This window comes from Haliotis rubra, unplaced genomic scaffold, assembly GCF_003918875.1.
Source record: "Haliotis rubra isolate DU_JTF1 unplaced genomic scaffold, ASM391887v1 Scf54, whole genome shotgun sequence".
In the NCBI taxonomy this organism is placed as follows: Eukaryota; Metazoa; Mollusca; class Gastropoda; order Lepetellida; family Haliotidae; genus Haliotis; species Haliotis rubra.
The window spans coordinates 2,565,082-2,589,664 of NW_025767235.1; the positions used below are offsets into that span (position 1 = coordinate 2,565,082).

The 24,583-nt window shown below is 42.0% G+C and overlaps 2 protein-coding genes and 1 long non-coding RNA gene across 4 annotated transcripts in view; all 3 read left to right on the plus strand.

Annotated features, from left to right (window-relative positions):
• The window catches only part of LOC124253366 (ADAMTS-like protein 3), a 131,226-nt gene extending 129,776 nt beyond the window's left edge, over positions 1-1,450 (plus strand). The window contains exons 19-20 of the mRNA XM_046687117.1: positions 34-89; positions 311-1,450. The gene's annotated coding sequence lies outside the window, so the exon portion shown is untranslated. The remainder of the gene's footprint in view (positions 1-33; positions 90-310) is intronic.
• Positions 1,451-13,667: 12,217 nt separating this feature from the next.
• Positions 13,668-21,893, plus strand: LOC124253403 (proline-rich protein PRCC-like). Its single transcript, XM_046687164.1, is given in 8 exon segments — positions 13,668-13,946; positions 14,825-14,982; positions 15,380-15,433; positions 16,779-17,054; positions 17,057-17,440; positions 20,321-20,404; positions 20,915-21,112; positions 21,629-21,893. Coding segments are annotated over 8 exon segments (1,464 nt in total). The 5' UTR covers positions 13,668-13,723; the 3' UTR covers positions 21,716-21,893.
• LOC124253405 lies at positions 17,878-18,884 on the plus strand. Of its 2 annotated transcripts, none has more exons than XR_006892204.1 (3): positions 17,878-18,204; positions 18,471-18,596; positions 18,795-18,884. It is a non-coding gene; the product is annotated as an uncharacterized LOC124253405 (long non-coding RNA). The 2 variants fall into 2 exon arrangements; XR_006892203.1 differs by having other exon boundaries at positions 18,181-18,246.
• Positions 21,894-24,583: the final 2,690 nt, after the last annotated feature.

Genomic DNA, 24,583 nt, shown 5'->3' on the forward strand with positions numbered 1-24,583 from the left:
ATACAGAGCACCAGGTGTGTAGCGTGTACAGAGCTGCAGGATAGTGTAACGTCAAGGTATACTGAGCACCAGGTGGTGTGCTGAATAGTGTAACGTCAAGGTATACAGAGCACCAGGTGCTGTGCAGGATAGTGTAACGTCAAGGTATACTGAGCACCAGGTGCTGTGCAGGATAGTGTAACGTCAAGGTATACAGAGCACCAGGTGCTGTGCAGGATAGTGTAACGTCAAGGTATACTGAGCACCAGGTGCTGTGCAGGACAGTGTAACGTCAAGGTATGCTGAGCGCCATGTGGTAGTATACTTCAAGGTATGCTGAGCACCAGGTGCTGTGCAGGACAGAGTAACGTCAAGGTATGCTGAGCGCCATGTGGTAGTATACTTCAAGGTACTATACTAGAATTTGACATAATTCAACCAGAGTTTTTTAAGTTATTTTCTCACCTTTGATATTATAATAAACCAACCCACTACCTCTTGTGTATTAGTATTATGTGTAATTAGTTTAAACACACGATACAACACCAACATTTTACTGAACCAGCGTCAAGTACGGTCAAAAGTTTCTTTTCAGGAATTTGTTTTAACAATGATGTTCACGTTGTTTAAGTGTTTTTGGCCCATGTTTTATTTATTTCAAACACAGCCAGACTTGAATCATAGATATTACTGTATGTTCTCATGCTGTACTAATGTGTAAGTGTTCGTGTACGGGAGTATTATATCTTATCATGTCGTGTAATTTATCCTTCATATTCCCTTTAACAAGCTCTATATTCAACTGTTGTAATCTGCGTTCTGTCAAAGTGGTTCATTCAGGTTCCAGTCTCCCCGTCATAAATAGAGAGCAGACACCTCCTTTAATGACACTTCTAATGATCAATAACGACAGACAATTCTTATGTTGTCATAATGTTACTGTCATGTCAGTTTATGCATATATTGCTAATTATTTTCCTCGGTACTTTTGCATTTTATCATTTAATGTTTTCAGAGATAAATCAATTTTTTATATTTCTTTGTTTTAGAACTTATTTTAGACTCGTTATTTAAGCTTGGTTTGTACCCCCCTTGAACCGCCCGTTTATATGTATTTATTAATATGCTGCAACACCTGACGAAATAAAGTATATGGACGGATCTTTCTGTTTATTACAGTTTATCCGTTGAACTTCGTTGGTTTGCCATTTTACAATACTGTGTCCGACTCTATGTTGTACGTGCACAGAGAGTGTTCAGTAGACGTAGACGAGCAGAATGCATCTAGTGTACAGTAGACGTAGACGAGCAGAATGTCTAGTGTACAGTAGACAGGTTGTATGTGTGGTACTTGTAACAATTTGTTTTGAGAGACTGAACAATTAGAATTTGAGAAACCAAATTATAAAAAGGCACAGCTTTTAATTTATGTCAACAATATTCCGCTGGAATAAATATTAATTTCATTTAATTCTATCTGTGTTTTGTATTTCCACGTCATGAGTAGCTTATGGGTTAATATAGACTTCACCCCTGGTACACCCACCGACCCCTAGGCTCTTACTCACACACACACACACACACACACACACTCTCTCTCTCTCACTCACTCACTCTCTCTCTCTCTCTCTCTCACTCTCTCTCTCAACCTCTCTCTCTCTCTCTCCACTCTCTCTCTCTCTCCCAAAGCCCTGACACACACACCTGCATCAATCCCACCCAACCCTCTCTCACACACACTCTCTCTCTCTCACTCTCTCTCTCTCCTGCATCACCCACCAATCCCAACCCACACCTGCATCACCTCCCAAAGCCCTCGCACACACACCTGCATCAATCCCACCCCCACCCAACCCCACACACACATCTCCTGCATCGCCCACCAATCCCAACCCACGCCTGCATCACCAGCCCTCGCACAAAGCCCTGACAATCCCACACACGTGCATCAATCCCACACACCACACCCGACTCTCTCTCTCTCTCTCTCTCTCTCTCTCTCTCTCTCCCTCTCTCTCTCTCCTGCATCGCCCACCAATCCCGACCCACACCTGCATCACCCCCAAAGCCCTTACACACACACCTGCATCAATCCCACCCCACCCACCCCCCCACACACACACACACACTCTCTCTCTCTCTCTCTCTCTCTCTCTCTCTCTCTCTCTCTCCTGCATCGCCCACCAATCCCAACCCACACCTGCATCACTCCCAAAGCCCCCGCACACACACCTGCATCAATCCCACCCCCACCCCACACATACACACACACACACAGTGCCGCTATTCGCTGTGCAGAGCTACCTCCCTAGGCGTACAGGGAACCGGTGATTGTGGATTAAAATTCCATATATGCTATGGGTGATTATATTTCTAGTTTTCTTTACACACTCCCCTTGCTCGGAGATTCAGTGAGTCTTACGTCACTTTCAGTTTACTTCAAACAATACCAACCAGGACAACAATACCACAAAACGAATTGCTTTCATTTGGAATTTTACCCCTTAGGCTTAACCACTGGAGGATGGTCCTTGTAATACTAAAACTGTGTTTGGTCGTGTATGTATTATGTCATATGTCAGTTGGACCTTGGAAGTTTCTTCGTTAATGTACTTCGCGATGCCACAACCACATGTCTGTCTGACAGCCCCTGAACCACATTGTTTCCCCTACTGGCAGGCCCTCTCTTCAATGCTAAAGCCCTATAGTGCAGGGGCTTATGTAATTCCGTGGGAATTACATGTTAAGTTTTGGAACCAATACTAATTGTAATCACTGTTGTGTATGGATTCAGGAAAAAAATGGTTCCATTTTTTCTTTTTGTTATAAGTGTCATTGTGGGGTGATTGAATATGAGTTTCCAAAATTGCTTGCGACACCATTTCGAGAAAAACATGTTTTCATAAACCTATCACAACATAGTCATGCAGCATATCAAAAGGCAGCTTATGATGTATGACATAGAGATAGCCACATAATATGCTTCAAATTTCAATTTGGTGACATAAAATTTGACATAATCAAATAAATTTATCAAATATTGTCTTTCCTTCATCTGACACCAACATTGTAAGTATTGGCCTATATTAATGGAAACCATTTATTCAATCAATGTATTCTCCCATTTCAGAATATATACTACCATGACACACTTATGTACGTAGTAATAATATTACCCAGGTAAGGTTAATGTGACTATCATATAGTCGTGCACAAGTGTCAAATCAGGCCTACCAGTACAGTCAGAATTGACACACTGACAGTCGTGTCTGGGTTATTAAATGACAAATGACATAAAGCCAAATCTGCAGTCAATTCAAACACAGGAGTGACAAATTATATCACAGTAAAGAGATAACTACATATTACAAGTGGGGTATGCAAGTGCGGTGCAGCCATGGAACCTTGGAAACTGGAGGCACATATGATTCAGTGATGAATCGCGGTAGCACCTCAAGCGACGTGACGGAAGACAACGTGACGGAAGACCACGCAATGAACGTTTTGCATCCAACTGCATCAGGCAAGTGGACAGATTTGGTGGAGATGGTGTGGTGATGTGGGGAGCCACCCCATACACCTGCAGATCGGAATTGGTGCTCGTCCAAGGCAATCTTATGGCCGCGAGATATACCGACCAGATTCTGTGTCTTCACGTGCATCGTCTTGTCGACCGCCAAAGAGAGCTGTACCAGCAGGACAACGCCAGACCTCACACAGCACGTGCTACAGTGGACTACCTGGACAATGTCCTCCCCTGGCCCTCCAGATCCCCGGATCTGAAACCAATTGATTACCTGTGGGATCAGATAGATAAACGTGTACGTCAACGTCGTAATCCGCCATTGAGGCTTTAACAGTAACTGTTGTTCAACATGCTGCAGGAGGAATGGAGAAGGATTCCACAACGAAACATCCAACAACTGATTTAATCTGTGTCAAGGAGGTGTCGTGCAGTTCTAGCAGTAAGAGGTGGCCATACAAGGCAGTAACGTCAACGTCACCTCGTGGACAGCAGAAATGACTATGATAACTATCATTCTTGCGAAATGTGCACGAGATACCAATGTATTGCTCTACATAATTTCAATGCTGTACTGTTTATTTTCGTTGATTTACATAATTGAATAAGACCAAATATTTCAATGATATTTTGCTTTTGCGTTTCTTTTTTTGAAGAGTGTACTTTTTCAACATCTAATTGATTTGTCCTGGGGACATACCCAAGAGATCCAGAAAGTTTCATTGAAATCCATCTAGTAGTATTTGAGTAAAGATGCTAACACATAAATACACACACACACAAACAGGGTTGAATGCATACCCTCTGCAACAAACCTTCGGTTTTGGTAGAAGCACTTATGATCATAGTGATTATTATGTATACATATATTATTGAGATTCATGATATATAATGGTAGTTGTAAAACACACATCACAAGGTACATTTTGACATACTACATGCCTATGTTGTGATAGATTTATAAAAATATGTTTTTCTCACATTGGTGTTGCAGCTCGATTATGGGTACCGATGTTCAGTTACCCCAGAATAACACTTATAATCAGCAGAAAAAAATGGAACCATGTTTTTTCTGAATCCATATGCAATACTGATCACAGTTATCAGTGGTTCCAAAAATTAACATGCACTTCCCACGGAAAGCATTTTTGCTACATAAGCCCCTGCACTACTAAATGAAGCAAGTCTAGATTTCCCCAGGCTCTGAATCTCTGGTCTCCCTGGTGCTCCTTTTCAATTTAAATGGGTTTGTTACTATAAAAATTATATATATTCAGAGACTAAGCGTTAGTCTACAACCACACAACCTTATTCTGTGCATGGGCATCACTTACCTCGGTTATTTTTTGGTCTGTGTAATTCAAATCAAACATCACCTCACACCTACGCCTCTTTTACTTTCAAATGTAAATACATGACACATAGAAGTTGACACAAATACACGAGACAAAGTTACAGATGACTTTGTTACATACACCGAGCGTGGTGTCACATACAGAGCTCGTCCTGCAGGTGCGTGGCGCTACTGGGTACAACTGACGAGATCTCACAGGGAGGTTTGACTAGATTAACACTTTTCCTGTGTCCCAAATACAATGAAAATAGGATGATAATACAGGGGTGTTAATCTGTTAAACCATCAGGGAGGAAACAGTGAATACTACTATACTCGACGTCTGAACGAAATCTGTCCTGCCTAATAACATTAAACTACGGATATACTAAACTAAGATTATTGACGTGGGGTAGCCTGATGGTTAAAGCGTTCGCTCGTTACGCTGAAGACCCGGGTTCGATTCCCCACATGGGTACAATGTGTGAAGCCCATTTCTGGTGTCAATCGCCATGATATTGCTGGAATATTGCTAAAAGCGGCGTAAAACTAAACTCGCTCACTCTTCTTCAATAGTCTTCCACATTGCCCCGAGAAAGTGTTTTGGCACACTTCGAGAAGGTCGAAGGTCAAGGTCATGATTGAGAAACATTTGTGGTTACACTTTCTCAAAAACATCATTAAAACTGATTCATCATCATTAAACTTGGTACAGGTCTTCTCTTTGGAAAGGATTAAAAAGTATTCCAAGATAACGTTCAGCGTTTCGTAAACCATGTGTTGTTACAAATCACACGATATTTACTGATGGTGAGATTACCAAGTTTAAACTCCGAGGTTAACGTAGGAATGAATCTGTGTGCACAAAAAAGTTTTTTCTTGAATAAACAAAGCCTAAGCAGAGTCATTCAAAATGTCATCCTCAAATCTGCACATTTTGTTATTGAAGGCATAACTGTGACTTTCTTCTCGCTTGCAGCCTGAACAGATGAGTCAACTTTAAACTCCATGTTACAGAAGCTGATTTCATGATAGTCGAATGTAATCACCAGGGTAGATTTAATACTGAGTATAAATCTAATGCTGAAAAGTGTACTTACAAATGAAGAAATTTCAGTAAATTTGATTCAGATCCCGGATGACCCCCAAACTTCTGTTACGAGATGAATTCCCGATTGAAACTATCCGCATTCAGTACTGCGGGCTATTAGGCCTAAATACAAACTAACATTCATCAAGGTCAAGCTTGTCTCTGAGAACTTTGGCCTAACATGGTAATCAAATATTGTCAGTTACTGTGGCTTTTACTTGTACAATCCGGAGACATGGGCAGTTGCTGAATCTTGAAAGGATGTTTTCATTGAGGTCAAGGTCTGGGAGTAATGTCAAGGACAAGGCCACGTGGTACATGACGCGTGGTTAGGACCCTGACGTCACACAGTGTACACATGTGGCTCCTCGGCGTGACGAAACAATACCTCAACCACTAGAGTAACCAACATTGTATGGCTATGAAATAAGTTAGTGTAATCCCAAATATAACATATGTTACATAGGTTGGCTATGAGTTGAGTTGAGTTGAGTTGAGTTGGGCTTTACGTCACATAGGCATTATTCCAGCCATATAGTGACGAGAACGAGTCTGCATTAATACACATTGTAAGTACAAAGTCAAAATTAGTTTTATTTCAAAAACATATTTTCATTATATTGTCTTTTAAAACAGAGAATGTCATAGCACTAAATTTAAAAGCAGGTAATTCGTTAGTCACATTACACAGTTACAATTTATGATATAGATCAACTTCCCTCAGGTAGTTCACTATCAGATGAGCGCTCACGCGGGAGAACAGTCCACACAGTCAAGCAGAATATGCTTGATGGTGAAAACTTCATCGCAAGAGACACATATGGGCGGTCAACCGACTGTGGCCAATACGACATCGACGTAAAATTACCTCATCACGTCTTGACTGACAACCCAAGTAGGCATAACCAATTGATGGCTTCAATTCATGAAGTTTGTTTCTTCCTATTTGAGTGTCCCACCTTTTTTGCATGAGGTCCCGAGTATAACTTTTGATAGTGGGTTTGAAGTCACTGTACGGGATAAGCAGTGGAGATAAGGGCTTGTCAAGAGTTGCTTTAGCTGCTGCATCGGCCTTTGTGTTACCTGCTATGCCGACGTGACCCGGCAACCAGCAGAGGACGATGTCACATTGGCCAGTAGAAAGGTCGTTGTAAAGTTCTAAAATGTCCTGGATGATTGGGTGACTTGAAGTAATATTTTGAAGTGCTTGAAGGCAAGATAATGAATCTGTAAAAACGATGAAGTTTTTGGAATGATTCTGCTGTTTAATGTAGGTCAAAGCTGAGAAGATAGCTTTGGCCTCAGCGGTGAAAATGGAACTGTTGTCGGGAATCCTAGAGGAGACATTCTTGGATCCAATGACTGTAGCACTGGCAACTTGGCCATCGTCCTTGGATCCGTCTGTGAAAATGGATCTATGGGTGTTATACTTAACGTAACTGGTTGTATTCCTGTTGGAACACCAAAGGATTTGTTTCAGACTTTTTGAGTTTTGTGAGGGTAAGATCGACCTGTGGTTTCACCATTTGCCACGGTGCTGAAGATAGAAGTCGGTAAGGTGCTATGATATTGAGATCGATTTCAGCTGCAGATATGTGTGGTTGAATTCTGATTCCAAGTGGTGGAACCAGGCTTGGCAGATTAGGACACAGGTTTTCATAGAGAGGGTTGAAAACACAATTGTATGCTGGATTCGACTCATTTGAACGTAATTTAGTGATATACTGCAGTGAAAGTTTAATGCGCCGTTGTTCACGGGAAGGTTCGTTGGCCTCCGCATATAGCCTCAGCCCTTGGTGGTGTATTGAATCTATATTTTCTAATTGCTTTTGCAGGCTCCACCATAGACAATGGAGCCATAATCTAGTTTACTGCGAACCAATGATCTGTACAAGTGAAGGAGGGTAGTCTGATCCACTCCCCACTCTGTATTTGAAACGACTTTTAGCAAGTCCAGAGCAAAAACAATGTCCCCGACATGCTCGGACTTGGAATTTTGTAAAACCACCGAATCTGGGGGCACCATGACTGTTCTGGGCTTGAAGCGACATTCAGTCGTGTTACCTGAATAGAGTCAAACATACCTCTAAATGATTTGCTCATGTATGATTACAAGCAGTTATCCAGCAAATCGCTGGTTTTGTAGGCAATATCGCCATTTAGCTGTAGATCATCATCAGGCTTTGATTGTGCTCTCGTCAGGTTTTACCCTTTAACTCTCAACCTTTCGCGAAAATATCTAAACCTACGAAATATAGTGAAATGCATCGCCGATGACATCGTCAAGATTACAACTTATACAGATCTACGTGAATTGTGTGTACTAGATAGGTGCAGTGGTATGTGCATGATGGCGTTGTCTTTGATGTCCGCAGTATCAGGGTCCAGACTAAGGAGGTGTCACTATACACAGTGTAGTGTCTCTTTGCCTTCTTGTAGTATCTGATGTTATACATTATAGCCTACAATACCTGAGACCCATCACGCCTTAATCCGGAAACAGCCCTGCAACTGTTGCAAGTCAACGTTGAGTCATAATTTCATCAACAATGACGATAAAAGGAATTTGTAACAGGTCCCACGTTTATGTGTTTAGTTAAATAAGGTGATGGTTGCGATTCCATTCATTCTTCCAACTTCCTCCCTTCCTATACCCAACGCAAACTTCACAGTGAGTTATCGGAATGTACACATCAATGAATGATCCTTCCCGGGGTGGCCTCATTAATATGGAATCTTAGAAAGACACTGTCACCTTGTTGGATTGTTGTGACGTAGACAACCTTGCGAAAAGAAATAAATAGTGAATTAATCAGAAACATAAAATTTAAGCCATGACGATGCCAGATTTACCTTTTGTTAATGTTGGAGTTTATTAAAGTGAGGGCGACAATAAGGCATTGTCCCCTGTAGAATCCCCTTCCCCTAACAACTTCGAACCCCTACCCCCTCCCAACAGAATATTAAAATGGGCTTTATATATCAGTGCTGATTAATCACTTGCAATCCCCCGATCCCCTGTTTAGTGGAGTTTTACGACAATCAGTCCGTACAAGGGGGACATGACTAACTCCGGTTTTACAACTTCAGTGCGATAAATTAAAGGTGCTGATGGCAATAAAATTGACGAAGTGTCGAGGAACATTTCGGGGATCGGGAGATAAATGTTGCTAGATATCAAATAACAGAATTTTTAGAACCTGCGTTGCTATCTATTACATAATTACTTGCGTTGACTGTTCAAGGCGGTTTATCAATAAGCGGAGTGTATGTTAGCTGTCAAGAAGATATCATCAAATGGAATGTAATCCGTATACTGATAAATTCATGCAGGAACGTGCAATACATTAAAATAAAAGCTGAATATCTCCATGGTAACGTCACGACCTTTCCATGCTTTGTGTTCAAATGCCTTTTGAATATATTTTCAGAAAATTAACCTCTTTTTTGAAACTGACAGGAACGGAGTTTAAACTGTGTTGAGCGTATATTAATGAGTACTTTTTGAAACTGACAGGAACGGAGTTTAAACTGTGTTGAGCGTACATGTATATTAATGAGTAGAACATTAATATATAAACGTATTAAAGGAACAACTTGAGCGATATGGCCTGGTACAAATGTTAATTGGATTTCAAGGAAGCTTATTTAACCTTGTCTTCACATGTTACTAATTATGCAGACACGAACATCGTATATCCATTATTTCACAAAATAACTGAAAGGATGTAATTCGTAATGTCAAATCGGGGAGAAAAAAATAAATTTCGTGAAAAAATGCGACACCTCGCCTCTTTTAGCCAACACTTAATTTTCGATCTGCTGAAAGATCACGAAAGTAATTTTCAAGAGGATTGCAGTTAGCCAGCTGTCGTGGGAATGTATCCGGCGGGTCACTTCACAGTCGTGTCTGGGAACCGAGTACACGTTCATTTTAATAAGCAGCAACACTCAACATTTATACACATTTGAAGAAAACACCAGGAATGTGTGCTATGTGTCAGCCGGGAGTGTATGAGAGAGAGCGGTGTGGCATGTATGTAATAATTTGGTTAGACCTCTCTGGCTGACATATTGCAGATTGGCAGTATCATGGGGATGACCTCACTTCTCTACGGGATTCTATAAGTGTTTGGAATCTCGCACAGTTGTGGCATCGGTAACTGTCAGTTACTTCAGTATATTATCGTTGGAGTTGTTCACAAAGAATCAGATATTCAGTCAAAAGATGCATAGGTATTGCCACATATCGAGTGTTGTTGGTTCTGGGAAAACAAGCGAGTGTGGGGGAATTGGTGCTTGATACGAGTGAAATAGCGAAATAAATGTATTCATGTTTGTGTGAGTGAGTGTGCGTGCGTGCGTGTGTGCCCGCGAGCGTCTGCCTCCGTGTTTATATGTGTATTGACTAGTCCAGACTAATGCCTGTTATATGGTACTTGCTTGCTGAGATACCATACCACAGTTACCATGGATACCATATTCAGACACAATACCGACTCCGAGCCGACCAAGCCTTGTTATATCACAATAATGTTAACTGGCAGGATAAGGACATGTATCCCCTTTTAACGTGTTTTGGTACGACACGGCCAGAACAGGGATCCGAGCCCGGACATTCCTCTCTCTGGGTGTCTGCTGAGCCACCTTCATAAGCTTTAGGTGGAATAGAGATGCTATGCAGGGATCCGAACCCGGACATTCCTCTCTCTGGGTGTCTGCTGAGCCACCTTCATAAGCTTTAGGAGGAATAGAGATGCTATGCAGGGATCCGAACCCGACATTCTCTCTCTGGGTGTCTGCAGAGCCACCTTCATAAGCTTTAGGAGGAATAGAGATGCTATGCAGGGATCCGAACCCGGACATTCCTCTCTCTGGGTGTCTGCTGAGCCACCTTCATAAGCTTTAGGAGGAATAGAGATGCTATGCAGGGATCCGAACCCGGACATTCCTCTCTCTGGGTGTCTGCTGAGCCACCTTCATAAGCTTTAGGAGGAATAGAGATGCTATGCAGGGATCCGAACCCGGACATTCCTCTCTGGGTGTCTGCTGAGCCACCTTCATAAGCTTTAGGAGGAATAGAGATGCTATGCAGGGATCCGAACCCGGACATTCTCTCTCTGGGTGTCTGCTGAGCCACCTTCATAAGCTTTAGGAGGAATAGAGATGCTATGCAGGGATCCGAACCCGGACATTCCTCTCTGGGTGTCTGCAGAGCCACCTTCATAAGCTTTAGGAGGAATAGAGATGCTATGCAGGGATCCGAACCCGACATTCCTCTCTGGGTGTCTGCTGAGCCACCTTCATAAGCTTTAGGAGGAATAGAGATGCTATGCAGGGATCCGAACCCGGACATTCCTCTCTCTGGGTGTCTGCTGAGCCACCTTCATAAGCTTTAGGAGGAATAGAGATGCTATGCAGGGATCCGAACCCGGACATTCCTCTCTCTGGGTGTCTGCTGAGCCACCTTCATAAGCTTTAGGAGGAATAGAGATGCTATGCAGGGATCCGAACCCGGACATTCCTCTCTCTGGGTGTCTGCTGAGCCACCTTCATAAGCTTTAGGAGGAATAGAGATGCTATGCAGGGATCCGAACCCGGACATTCCTCTCTGGGTGTCTGCTGAGCCACCTTCATAAGCTTTAGGAGGAATAGAGATGCTATGTAGGGATCCGAACCCGGACATTCTCTCTCTGGGTGTCTGCTGAGCCACCTTCATAAGCTTTAGGTGGAATAGAGATGCTATGCAGGGATCCGAACCCGGACATTCCTCTCTCTGGGTGTCTGCTGAGCCACCTTCATAAGCTTTAGGAGGAATAGAGATGCTATGCAGGGATCCGAACCCGGACATTCCTCTCTCTGGGTGTCTGCTGAGCCACCTTCATAAGCTTTAGGTGGAATAGAGATGCTATGCAGGGAATCCGAACCCGCACATTCCTCTCTCTGGGTGTCTGCTGAGCCACCTTCATAAGCTTTAGGAGGAATAGAGATGCTATGCCCTGGGTATGACTGTATGGCTAGTCCGGGGACACACTCATGTGCACTTACAGGATGACAGCCTGCGGAGAACAACCCGACATATTTCCGTAGGTGTTTGACTGAAGATTTCAAGCGATAGATACCCAAATACTGGTCGTGAATACACATATTATATTTTATTATTTCCCGTCGTATATTACATTTCAGTGTCATCATGAATAATCGTTTCCATGCCGGGTTGTGAATATTACACTTTGCAATTCGTTGTCTGAGCCGGAAACAGGAGTATAATTGCGCGTTCAGGAGTGGGGCAGGGGGCCCAGTCCCTAGGCGTGCCAGACACCAATAATCGTGGGTCTCACCAAAGTGGTAAACGTTTGAGACCGGCATCACTTCGGGTATTCGCCATGATATCACAGGAATACTGTTAAATACGGGGTTAAACCTCTCACGCACTCACTACGACATGCTTATCAATTCTTGACAGGATTCGAACCCTTCATTCGGGTTTATAAAAAAAATAATTGAAAAACGATTTCTTTAAATCAATCGAGTTATCACATTTGTCACTATAAGGTACACTAATGCATGTTCAATTAAAGAACAATTTCCTACTTCGCGTATCAGGCGTGTGTATTTAAAGCAACAGCGATAGGGCAAAAAGAGTTATCTTTCTTTGTTGACGCAAACGGAATACTCACGCGTTTTTGTGCTTTTGTAGAACGAATTACTTTATACATTTGATTCGAACTCCTACAAAACATATGCACAAACGGACTAGTTTTCGCAAAGTGGAACCGTGTACATTTTGGGTGTTTCTAGGAAACGGAATCAACAAATTCGCGAATACGTCTCAGATCATTCTAGTGATAACGACCGATAATATTACACTGCAGTGTCTGGCTAAACTCGGGTTATCATAATGCACTTCATGCACAACCCGCACAACCTGCACAACCCGCACAACCACTGTCCGCTGAGGATGTATTAAGGAGACACCAACCCCGGAGTAGCCACACTGATAACATGTATTGATGGCCAGTGAATTAAGTGGAACCCTGCACTATCTCAGCCATTAAGAAACGGGATTATATCATTCATTCATTAACCCGTGAAGGTCCGGGTTAGAATGTGCCTTCAGTAACCCATGCTTGTCGTAAGAGGCGACTAACGGGATCGGGTGGTCAGGCTCGCTGACTTGGTTGACACATGTCATCGGTTCCCAGTTGCGCTGATCGATGCTCATGCTGTTGATCACTGGATTGTCTGGTCCAGACTCGATTATTTACACACTGCCGCCATATAGCAGGAATATTGCTGAGTGCGGCGTAAACTAAACTCACTCATTCATTCATTCATTTATGCATGTACAGCGAAAAATATTAATATATCACAACCCGGCAATTATGTTCATATGACATACAATGGTTGTAGACTTGTTGCAGTTGATTTCAGCTGAAGTTGGCGGTAACCACAGTACGTCAGCGTGCGTGGATCGGATGCGTTTTGGTGACATTCTCTGTGCACCATACCCGTGCACAGTTCGTGTGTAGTTTGATCGAATCCGAGATCCCTGGTCACTCCTATATCGTGATTCAGCAAAGTGGCAGAAAACCGATGTTGCATTTGGCTTTCCTTTCCTTTGAAGTTCTGACCAAAGCTGTCCACTAGCAGCTAATGGATATTTTACTGCAGCTTCAACTACTTTCACACACAAACTGACTCTTCTTTAGTGAGGAAGAAAAGAAAATGCTGCTATTAGAGTTGCGTCCCTTTGACAAGCGGTTTGACACTTTTTCGCGACAAATAAATCACAATAATGTCGCTTGTTGCATACAATTCCAGTGATGAAAGTGGTGGCAGCGATGCAGAAGATCATATCCAAATGAACGACGTGAAAAATGACAAGTCTGTCTCACCAGCCAACGACAATATCAGCGACGAAGACGACTACGTCCCAGCTAATACATCAGGTCAAGTACAGTCTGTAGCAACAGCTGGGGTAGTCGACACGGACGACCAAGTTACAAGCTTGCTGAAAGGTACCTGCTTGTACTGATGTTACAGACATGAGCAGTGACGCTTATCACATCCCTAGACCTATAACAAAACGTTAGTCGAAACTTAGTGACAACCCATCTGTAGCCGTAAGCACTGGTAAGGATTTAGACGATGTCCATCACCAAGGACCTCTTGTTGAGATGGTATTAGTATCTATACGTGCAAACGTTATCATTGAAGTTAGTTAGACGTTAGATGTTCTGGCAGGGACAATGTGCATAGCTGTGGTGAAGCTTATGGTATTCTGGTGGTTCTGAACAACTAATAGGGCACACTTCCATATACAGGCCTGTAAGCATGTAGTTTGTGGTAAGCCATTATTGCATAGACGTCCTGTAGATTACTGTTACTACCCACACAGGAACCATTGCCACTGAAGGGAAAATCTGTATATTGTGTATAGGTAAACAGCCTGGTGCATGTAGGTATAAATTTATATAATCACATGTTCTCTGGGTACGAAATGAAGGTACCTTTGTTGAAAAAGGCCCATCATTTGAAAATGATCAGTGAAATATTGTTTTATGAGATGTCAATAAAAGTATGACCAAAGTTTATGAAACTATCAAAAACCTTGAGTATGTGGATGGTAGCAAATGTTTGTGACAATGCAGTATTAGACAAAAAATCCTTTTTATTCTTGCCCATTTCACGTTCTCTCAATGAAACATTTACAAGGCATATATATCTTCCTGTAACAAGCCTTTGATACTTAAGATTTGCCCTAGTAATTTGGCCCATGCTGGCCCCTGAAAATAATGGACAAACCATATGTGAGTACCCTGACTAGCCCTCCTATACATTGTTAATAATGAAGTTAACAAACAGATACAATAAGCTGACTGATGTACGTTGACAGGTTTGCCTGCACCGAAGGCTGGGGGACAGGACGAAGTACAAGAAGATGAACTTGAGGAAGAGGTCAAACCGAAAAGTACCCAGATAGCTGATGCTCCCAAACCTCCAGGCAAGAAAGCCAAGATGCCTGTCAAAATCAGCATCCCTAAACTTGATCATGTAAGTACAGCGTGTACAGTGTACACTGGCGTTACCATGGTGACTGTTCCACAGTTAGCATGGCTACTTATTCCATGTGCAGAGTTATTTTTTTATGTTCCAAATAATTTACCAAGACATCAAATACTCAGCCAGAAAATCTAAACGACAGTAGTGTTCATCTCCCGATTAGAAGTTGTTCCTATCTTTTCAGTTAATGCAACACATGCCCTCAAAATCATCACTAGAAACCAGTGATCCAGGTTTTACAGGCACTTATCATCTACAGTGTATCAAGTATTGTACTGCAATGAAGTATGTGTATTGATCCTGACAAACTTCCTGATCCACTGTTCAGAGTTATGTCCCTTACTTGTACAATGATCATATTCCTTACTACAGTGTTTCATTTCTTCAGGATTCAGATGAAGAGGAACCGGTTCCAAAGAAAGCAAAAACCACTAACACAAAGGTGAGAAAGAGGTGTTGTGAAGGTGCCCATATTACCAGATCATGTAAAGAAATGTACACAGACTTTCACCTGAAGATGACAAGCTATTAATCATGTAAATGAAGATAGACACTGCAGATGCCTGGACACGTTCATATTGTCACAAGAATGTCATGAATATGTTGTCAATCTGAAACATCTAAGTATATATTGAACAACCCCTCTGACCACTGAGTCTCTGGAGGCTATACTAATACATATGTGATGCAAACAGAACAGGGGCGGTGGGGTAGCCTAATGGTTAAAGCGTTGAACAAGACCCAGGTTCAAATCCCACATGGGCACAATGTGTGAAGCCCATTTCTGATGTTGCTGGAATATTATAAAACAAACCAAACTCAGTCAGTCAGTCAGGCAAACAGAACATGTCTGTGAAGTGTTTGAAGGGAATCATGGTCAGGATGTCTTTAAGTATATGCTAAATATCATGTACAAGGGTTTTGGTTTTAGACTGCTTTTGACTTCGACTACGACATACCATCTTCCACCACTGTCTTTAAGCAGGAAGTGCATATTGCTTTCTTCCTAAGGTAGCTAGAGTTATGATGATGATGATGATGATGATGATGATGATGATGATGATGATGATGACGATGATGATGATATGAACTTCTACAGTGCTAAATTCCATGCACCAAGTGCATGCTAAAAGTGCATACAAATCTGTTCATTATTATCCCGTATAACCCAAGCTGCTTGTGAGGAGCTAGAAGGTTAATAGTCTCTTGACTTATTTCACTGGGTACCCATTTTCTGCTAGGTGAACAGAGGCAATTTTGAACAAACTCACTTGCCTAAGGTGAGACCACATGTATCACATGTGCTTCATTGTGGGACAGGACTGTAGTCCTAGAAACTCTCAGGAGTCAAGCTGATGCACACGGTCTCCCAAAAACTCTCCGCGCAGAACGTTGCTTAACTTCAACTGATTTGTGACCTGAGCTCTGTGCACAGGACCACACACCGCCACCATGGGCCTGTTTCAAGTGATATTTCAGACGTCATATGTTGTCCCAAACCAAGAGTGATGTTGATAAATAAGACATGCACCTAACTTCCTTTTCAAGGTAGCAGTGGGCCATGTTTTCTCAGAGGGCAAGTAACCATGCTAGTATCATTACCACAATTAGACCAGAGAGGAATTTGGATTCTTCATTATGTTAGCTGGAGGCAACATAGTTTAATCTGGGTTAGGGTTGAAGTAAGCATGGTACTTTACTGGAAGTGAGTGGTGATACAGTGGTGAGCGTATGTATGCAACATTTGTGTAACATCTAAAATGTAATTTCCATATCCTCTTTGCCAGGGAAAAGCTGGTCTGTTTGCCTTGTTGCCTGCGCCAATTCATGTTGCCAAGAAAGAAGCAAACCGAATTCTCATCCCACACACCCTCACCAAGAGGCCACAGAAGCCAGCACCAAAACCTCCACCTACAAAGCCCAAGCAAAAGGAGGTGGAAGAGGAGGAGGGTGATGAGTCTGGTTTCTCTAAGCGATATACTGCCTTCAGTGGTTTAACGGGCTATGATTCAGATAGTGATGATGAAACAACTGTGAAATCAAACTTTTCTCATTAGATTCTGAAACTGTTAAACAGAATTCTTCACAAGTGATAGCAAATCCAGACATTGAGGAACCTGTTTCAATTCCAAAACCACTTTTGAGTGACAGTGTTGTGAAAATGTCTCCAAAACAGGAGAGTTCCTCAAGAACAGTAACTGCGCATGCAGTGGATGAATCAGTGTTACCAGCAGTGGTGAGTCACATCCCCCAGACAGAGACAGATAGTGCAAGTGTTTCATTGGATACTCTAGATCAGCCTGTAGATCAGGACGCTCCCTTGTCCTTCAGACCGACTATGCCGCAACAGAATCTTCTCTCTGCTGCATCCATGGGGGCTCGTTATCAGTACATGCATACTGCCGCATCAACAACCCAGGAGCAGCAGTCATACCCTGCATACCCACAGGTGAGTGGTTGAATGTAACAGTCATACCCTGCATACCCACAGGTGAGTGGTTGAATGTAACAATCATACCCTACATACCAACAGGTGAGTGGTTGAATGAAACAGTCATATCCTGCATACCCACAGGTGAGTGGTTGAATGTAACAATCATCCCCTGCATACCCACTGCATACGCACAGGTGAGTGGTTGAATGAAACAATCATACCCTGCATACCCACAGGTGAGTGGTTGAATGAAACAGTCATATCCTGCATACCCACAGGTGAGTGGTTGAATGTAACAATCATACCCTGCATACCCACAGGTGAGTGGTTGAATGAAACAGTCATATCCTGCATACACACAGGTGAGTGGTTGAATGTAACAATCATACCCTGCATACCAACAGGTGAGTGGTTGAATGAAACAGTCATATCCTGCATACCCACAGGTGAGTGGTTGAATGTAACAATCATACCCTGCATACACACAGGTGAGTGGTTGAATGAAACAGTCATATCCTGCATAAACACAGGTGAGTGGTTGAATAACAGTCATACCCTGCATACCCACAGGTGAGTGGTTGAATGTAACAATCATCCCCTGCATACACACAGGTGAGTGGTTGAATGAAACAGTCATATCCTGCATAAACACAGGTGAGTATGTGAATAACAGTCATACCCTGCATACCCACATGTGAGTGGTTGAATGCAGCAATCATACCCTGCATACCCACAGGTGAGTGGTTGAATGTAAGCAATCATACCCTGCATACACACAGGTGAGTGGTTGAATGTAACAGTCATACCCTGCATACACACAAGTGAGAGATTGAATGTAACAATCATACCCAGGGCTCGATTTAAGAGATTTTAACCTTCTTGCACCAGGTGCAACCTGAGATAAAAACCTAGTTCACCCACTCAAAAATTGACCTGCACCTGGTGCAAGTTAGACTAATAACTACGTTGCACTTTGGAATATTGGCTAGCATCAGTGCAAATAACAAAGCACTAAACCGAGCCCTGATAACCTGCATACCAACAGGTGAGTGGTTGAATGCAGCAATCATACCCTGCATACACACAGGTGAGTGGTTGAATGTAACAGTCATACACTGCATACACACAAGTGAGTGGTTGAATGCAGCAATCATACCCTGCATACACACAGGTGAGTGGTTGAATGTAACAGTCATACCCTGCATACACACAAGTGAGTGGTTGAATGCAGCAATCATACACTGCATACACACTGCATACACACAAGTGAGTGGTTGAATGTAACAGCAATCATACCCTGCATACACACAAGTGAGTGGTTGAATGTAGCAATCATACCCTGCAACAATCATACCCTGCATACACACAGGTGAGTGGTTGAATGTAACAATCATACCCTGCATACACACAAGTGAGTGGTTGAATGCAACAATCATACCCTGCATACACACAAGTGAGTGGTTGAAATACCCTGCATACCCACAGTGAGTGGTTGAATGTAAGCAATCATACCCTGCATACACACAAGTGAGTGGTTGAATGCAGCAATCATACCCTGCATACCCACAGGTGAGTGGTTGAATGTAACAATCATAGCATACCCTGCATACACACAAGTGAGTGGTTGAATAACAATCATACCCTGCATACACACAAGTGAGTGGTTGAATGTAACAGTCATACACCTGCATACACACAAGTGAGTGGTTGAATGTAGCAATCATACCCTGCATACACACAAGTGAGTGGTTGAATGCAGCAATCATACCCTGCATACACACAAGTGAGTGGTTGAATGTAACAGTCATACACTGCATACACACAAGTGAGTGGTTGAATGCAGCAATCATACCCTGCATACACACAAGTGAGTGGTTGAATGCATACACAATCAGCAATCATACCCTGCACCCCTGCATACACACAAGTGAGTGGTTGAATGTAACAGTCATACCCTGCATACACACAAGTGAGTGGTTGAATGTAACAGTCATACAAGTGAGTGGTTGAATGCAGTCATACCCCTGCATACACACAAGTGAGTGGTTGAATGTAACAGTCATACACTGCATACACACAGGTGAGTGGTTGAATGTAGCAATCATGACCCTGCATACACACAGTGGTTGAGTTTAATGAGTGGTTGAATGTAACAGTCATACACTGCATACACACAAGTGAGTGGTTGAATGTAACAGTCATACACTGCATGGTTGAACACAAGTGAGTGGTTGAATGCAGCAATCATACCCTGCATACACACAAGTGAGTGGTTGAATGTAGCACAGTCATACACTGCATACACACAAGTGAGTGGTTGAAATGCAGTCATATCATACCCTGCATACACTGCATACACACAAGTGAGTGGTTGAATGTAACAGTCATACCCTGCATACACACAAGTGAGTGGTTGAATGTAACAGTCATACACTGCATACACACAAGTGAGTGGTTGAATGTAACAGTCATACCCTGCATACACACAAGTGAGTGGTTGAATGCAGCAATCATACCCTGCATACACACAAGTGAGTGGTTGAATGCAGCAATCATACCCTGCATACACACAAGTGAGTGGTTGAATGCAGCAATCATACCCTGCATACACACAAGTGAGTGGTTGAATGCAGCAATCATACCCTGCATACACACAAGTGAGTGGTTGAATGCAGCAATCATACCCTGCATACACACAAGTGAGTGGTTGAATGCAGCAATCATACCCTGCATACACACAAGTAAGTGGTTGAATGTAACAGTCATCCCCTTCATGCACAGGTGATTGGTTGAATAACAATGATACTCTTTAAATGGTACATTCTGATGTTTCCCATCTGTTTTGGTATGTGCATCTGTCTAACAGGGGAGATAACCTGTGCTTGTCTGCTTCAGTACTTGGAACCCTCCATGTCGTATGAAGAGGACAACATGGTGCCACCTCAGGAGGAATTCAGCAAGTACATGCAAGATGAGCAGGTCAGTTGTCTCCGAGTGGGCAGGTATTGGGAATTTCCATTCTGTCATGATCAATTGCCTGGACCAGAGCTACAGAGAAAGTCTGTGTCTCATATCAAGAACTTTCTTTTATGTGAGAGTAATGTGACCAGACGACTATTTTTCAGATCATGCACTTAAAAGAGCCTTTCACACTGGGTTGGTGCTCATACCCTTACTCGCTAGCCTACATGGTTCAAAATAATATTTGTTCCACTAGGGTGAATAATGTCCTTAGTTGCCACATTTTTCCAGATCAGAAACAAGCAATGGTCAGCTGTTGATTCAGATGAGAGGGTAGTGAGGTTGAGTTCAGACTGTCCCCACTTCGCACATTATACATTTATGGCCCACTTAATATAAGTCATCATCTGCAGGTGATACGAAGTTTCCTTTTCTCAGTCAAATTAGGGTTCTCTTTTCCAAAGATTGAGAGTGATTATGGATTGCAAGTGTTCCTAGAGGGGATTGTCATGTGATGTGGTGTTGCAGTTCCTACGACTCCAAGGCAAGAAGCATCGTGGGAAGGAGGAGATCAACATCATTGATGCCAACATGGACGACTTTGTGAGCTCTGTTGATGTTGCCAAGAACCTAACAGAAGAGTCTTCCTATCAGTCTCACCAGAAGGACAACAATCCCACCCAGCAGCAGCGCCGCAAGAAGCAGATCACCTACCTGGCCTTCCAGGTGTGTAATAAATGTTCATATCCCTGGCCTTCCAGATATGTTGTATGATGTGTCAATATACCTGGATAGGATGTTGTACATGTCGATATCCTTAGCCAGGTATGTATATGCCTCAACATTCCTGGCCATGCATGTTATACATGTTGATATCCCTTTACTTCCTGATATATAGTACATGTCGATATCCTTAGCCAGTTATGTATTTGCCTGAACATTCCTGGCCATGCATGTTATACATGTTGATATCCCTTTACTTCCTGATATATAGTACATGTTGATATCCTTAGCCAGGTATGTATATGCCTGAACATTCCTGGCCATGCATGTTATACATGTTGATATCCCTTTACTTCCTGATATATAGTACATGTTGATATCACACAGGTATGTTGTTGTATCACTGGCTTGCCAGGAATGTAGTATACTTTGATATCACTGGTCAGGTATGGTTCTTATTTTGACATTATGTAGAAATTACCAATGAAAATGACTTGGACATATGTCTTCCTTTTTCAGGCCAAAGAAAGAGAGCTTGAGCTGAAAAACTCATGGGCCCAGAGTCGGATGACCAAGCGACAGACACAGGCCAAATATGGTTTCTGAGAGAAGACTTGCAAATTGCTATGCATCACCACAGCACGGTGCCGTAGATACCTGTAAATAATTCCCCATGTGAACCTCTCAGCACAAAACACCTGGTATATTAGGATACCTCTGAAGCTACAGATCCTGCTCATGTAAATGTTAGATGATCAAATTGTAAATAAATACAATGAAATTATATGGATGTAATGTTGTTGATATTTTAGTCTTGAATACATAGTAAACAGTTTGATCAACCACTGCTGCTAGTATTCTACCATATGCATTTTGGGACACAAGATGCTTTAAGGTCATACAATGTGTCCTTGGGCACACTGTTTTGAAACAATATCCATATATGACATCTAATTTACCTGATGTGGGGCACTAGTAGCCAAGTGGTTGAAGTCATCACAGAGTTGTAACCCCTTGCAGTGCCAGGATAGTCTGATCATGGGTTTTACAAAAGCTATTTTAAAAACAATATTAATACCACATCAGTCAAACTGACACTTTAAAAATGAAAATTGTCAAGAAATTATATGAGTCCTATATTCCTGTAGACATTAACCTTCAGTTTATCTTGTCTCCAACACACTAATCCATAAGAGCCTGGGTTAGAATAGGTCACCAGCAATGAATGAATGAGAATGAATGAATGAAATGTTATGTTACGTTATGGAGACTTAATGGTCAGACTCTGGATTGTCTTGTACCTTGACTGTCAGAGGTTTGCCAAGAAACACTGTATAAACCATGTTCATTTAAATCAAGTTCTAATGATAAATGCTCAACATTGCTCTTTGTTGCCTTTTTTTTTCTTTCATTAAAGCAATTCAATCATATGACAAATTTTCCCTTGGATGTCTACCAGAATTATACCTGTTGTAACGTGGGTTGTTAATTTTAAGAAAACACATCCTTGTTATGTCCCTGTTTCTGATAACTTCACATTTCTGTGTACAGATTTCAATGAATGCACCTGTATGAACATCTTTGATCCACACACTTACATAACAAAACTAAGAAAATATATATGATTTTATTCAATTCAGCGAACAATTCAGTATGTACAGCATTATACACAACAAATGTACCAACACAGATAACAACAAAGTAGCAGCTGTGGTATGAGAGCAAAGGTCAGTGATTTACACCATCATACATGTCTTATTAGCATTCAATCAGAAAGACAAATGATATGACACCAGTACCAGCTCATTTAATGCCTAAATTCCATTCCTGACATTTAGAAAGACAATGTCTTCACTGTTTAGTTCAGGTCCTTATTCCACCATTAGGAACCGTTTATAATGTGTGTGTGTGTGTGTGTATGATGATTTTTATGGAGAAGCATGTGAATGAACCCCCCTAAGATTTATGTACAAAGTAAGTTGACACACCACCCACCCTGCATGTCATGTACAAAATCAATGACACCCCCCCCTATAATTTTTAAACATGATTTCTTTAATATATTCATGTACAAAATAGCTGACCCCTAAAAAGTGTGTACCAGAACAAAATGGGTGACCCCCCCTTAAAATCATCATCATTCCCCCCTAGCCATATATTATGAACGTCCCCTTATACACAACATTGAGTGCAGACCAGCTGCCAACAAATCCTCTATCAGCAGAAACTGTTCAGCTTCCCACTGCACCTTGCATCTGTACTTGACAGCCCCAAACCCTGGTCTCTTGTCTCCTATAGTTCATGGTGTTACAGGAATAGCCATTCGGAAGGATGGGCACTACTGTGTCATATGAAGCTTTCCTTTGCAATGAGAAGCCTATTCATTCAGAGTACAATATTTTTAACACAACAATTACAGCCAAGCACCGATGTCTTGATATTCATGGGACCAAGAAAAAATATTGAGTTAACTTCGAGACAACTCGACCGATCATTGGATTCTCAGTATGTTCTGATTTGAAACTATAATCCATTATCAGTAGTGTTTTGTCGTAACAGTGAGTACTTCCTAATTAATTCCTTCTTAATTAATCCTAATTAAATAACAAACAAGTGACACCTTCAACTCAATTAGCCCCAATTAGTTTTCACTACCGCATCCCTTTGATTCATGCCACACCGTGTGGAAACATGTGGAAACTACCTCAGTTCAGATGGATGCTTGTCCATGAAAGGTAGGTGAATATCGAGTTTCTTTGCAAATATCGAGTTAAAAGGGTAATTTTGCTTGTTGGGACCATGAAATTATTTCGAGATATCCAAAATATCGAGACATTCGTATCGAGTTAAAAGAGCTTGAATTATGAGGCATTTTGCCGGGACCGAGATGTTATATCGAGACAACTGAGATATCGGTGCTCGACTGTATTATTATATCTAAATGATGTTTTTAAAAAATTTCTGGAACAATGTCTTTTGTCTTTAAAAAAATACAATATCAAAAGGTCACTGCCTTAATCTTCATAAACATACTAATTAAATTCGAAAGACAGATGCTCCTGTGATTTACCATCAGTTATATAAACCTGGACATAATCTGACTGGCAGGTAATGTTCTAATCCTGGCTGTAAGAACTTGAACTACATGTATATATGTATTCAGGCTGCGGAGGTACCGTACAACAGACCACATAGAACATAACTGAACAAGTCACTGTCCTCACATCAGGCACCACTCATTCATCTTCTATGTACCAACTCTTATCTGCTACTCCCATGGCAAGCAAGAGAGTGAGTGAGTTCAGTTTTATGCTGCACTCAGCAATATAACACCTATATGGCAGCAGTATGTAAATAATCGAGTCTGGATCAGACAATCCAGTGATCAACAGCATGAGCATCGATCTAAGCAATTGGGTTACGATGACATGTGTCAACCAAGTCCGCGAGCCCGACCACCCGATCCCGTAAGTC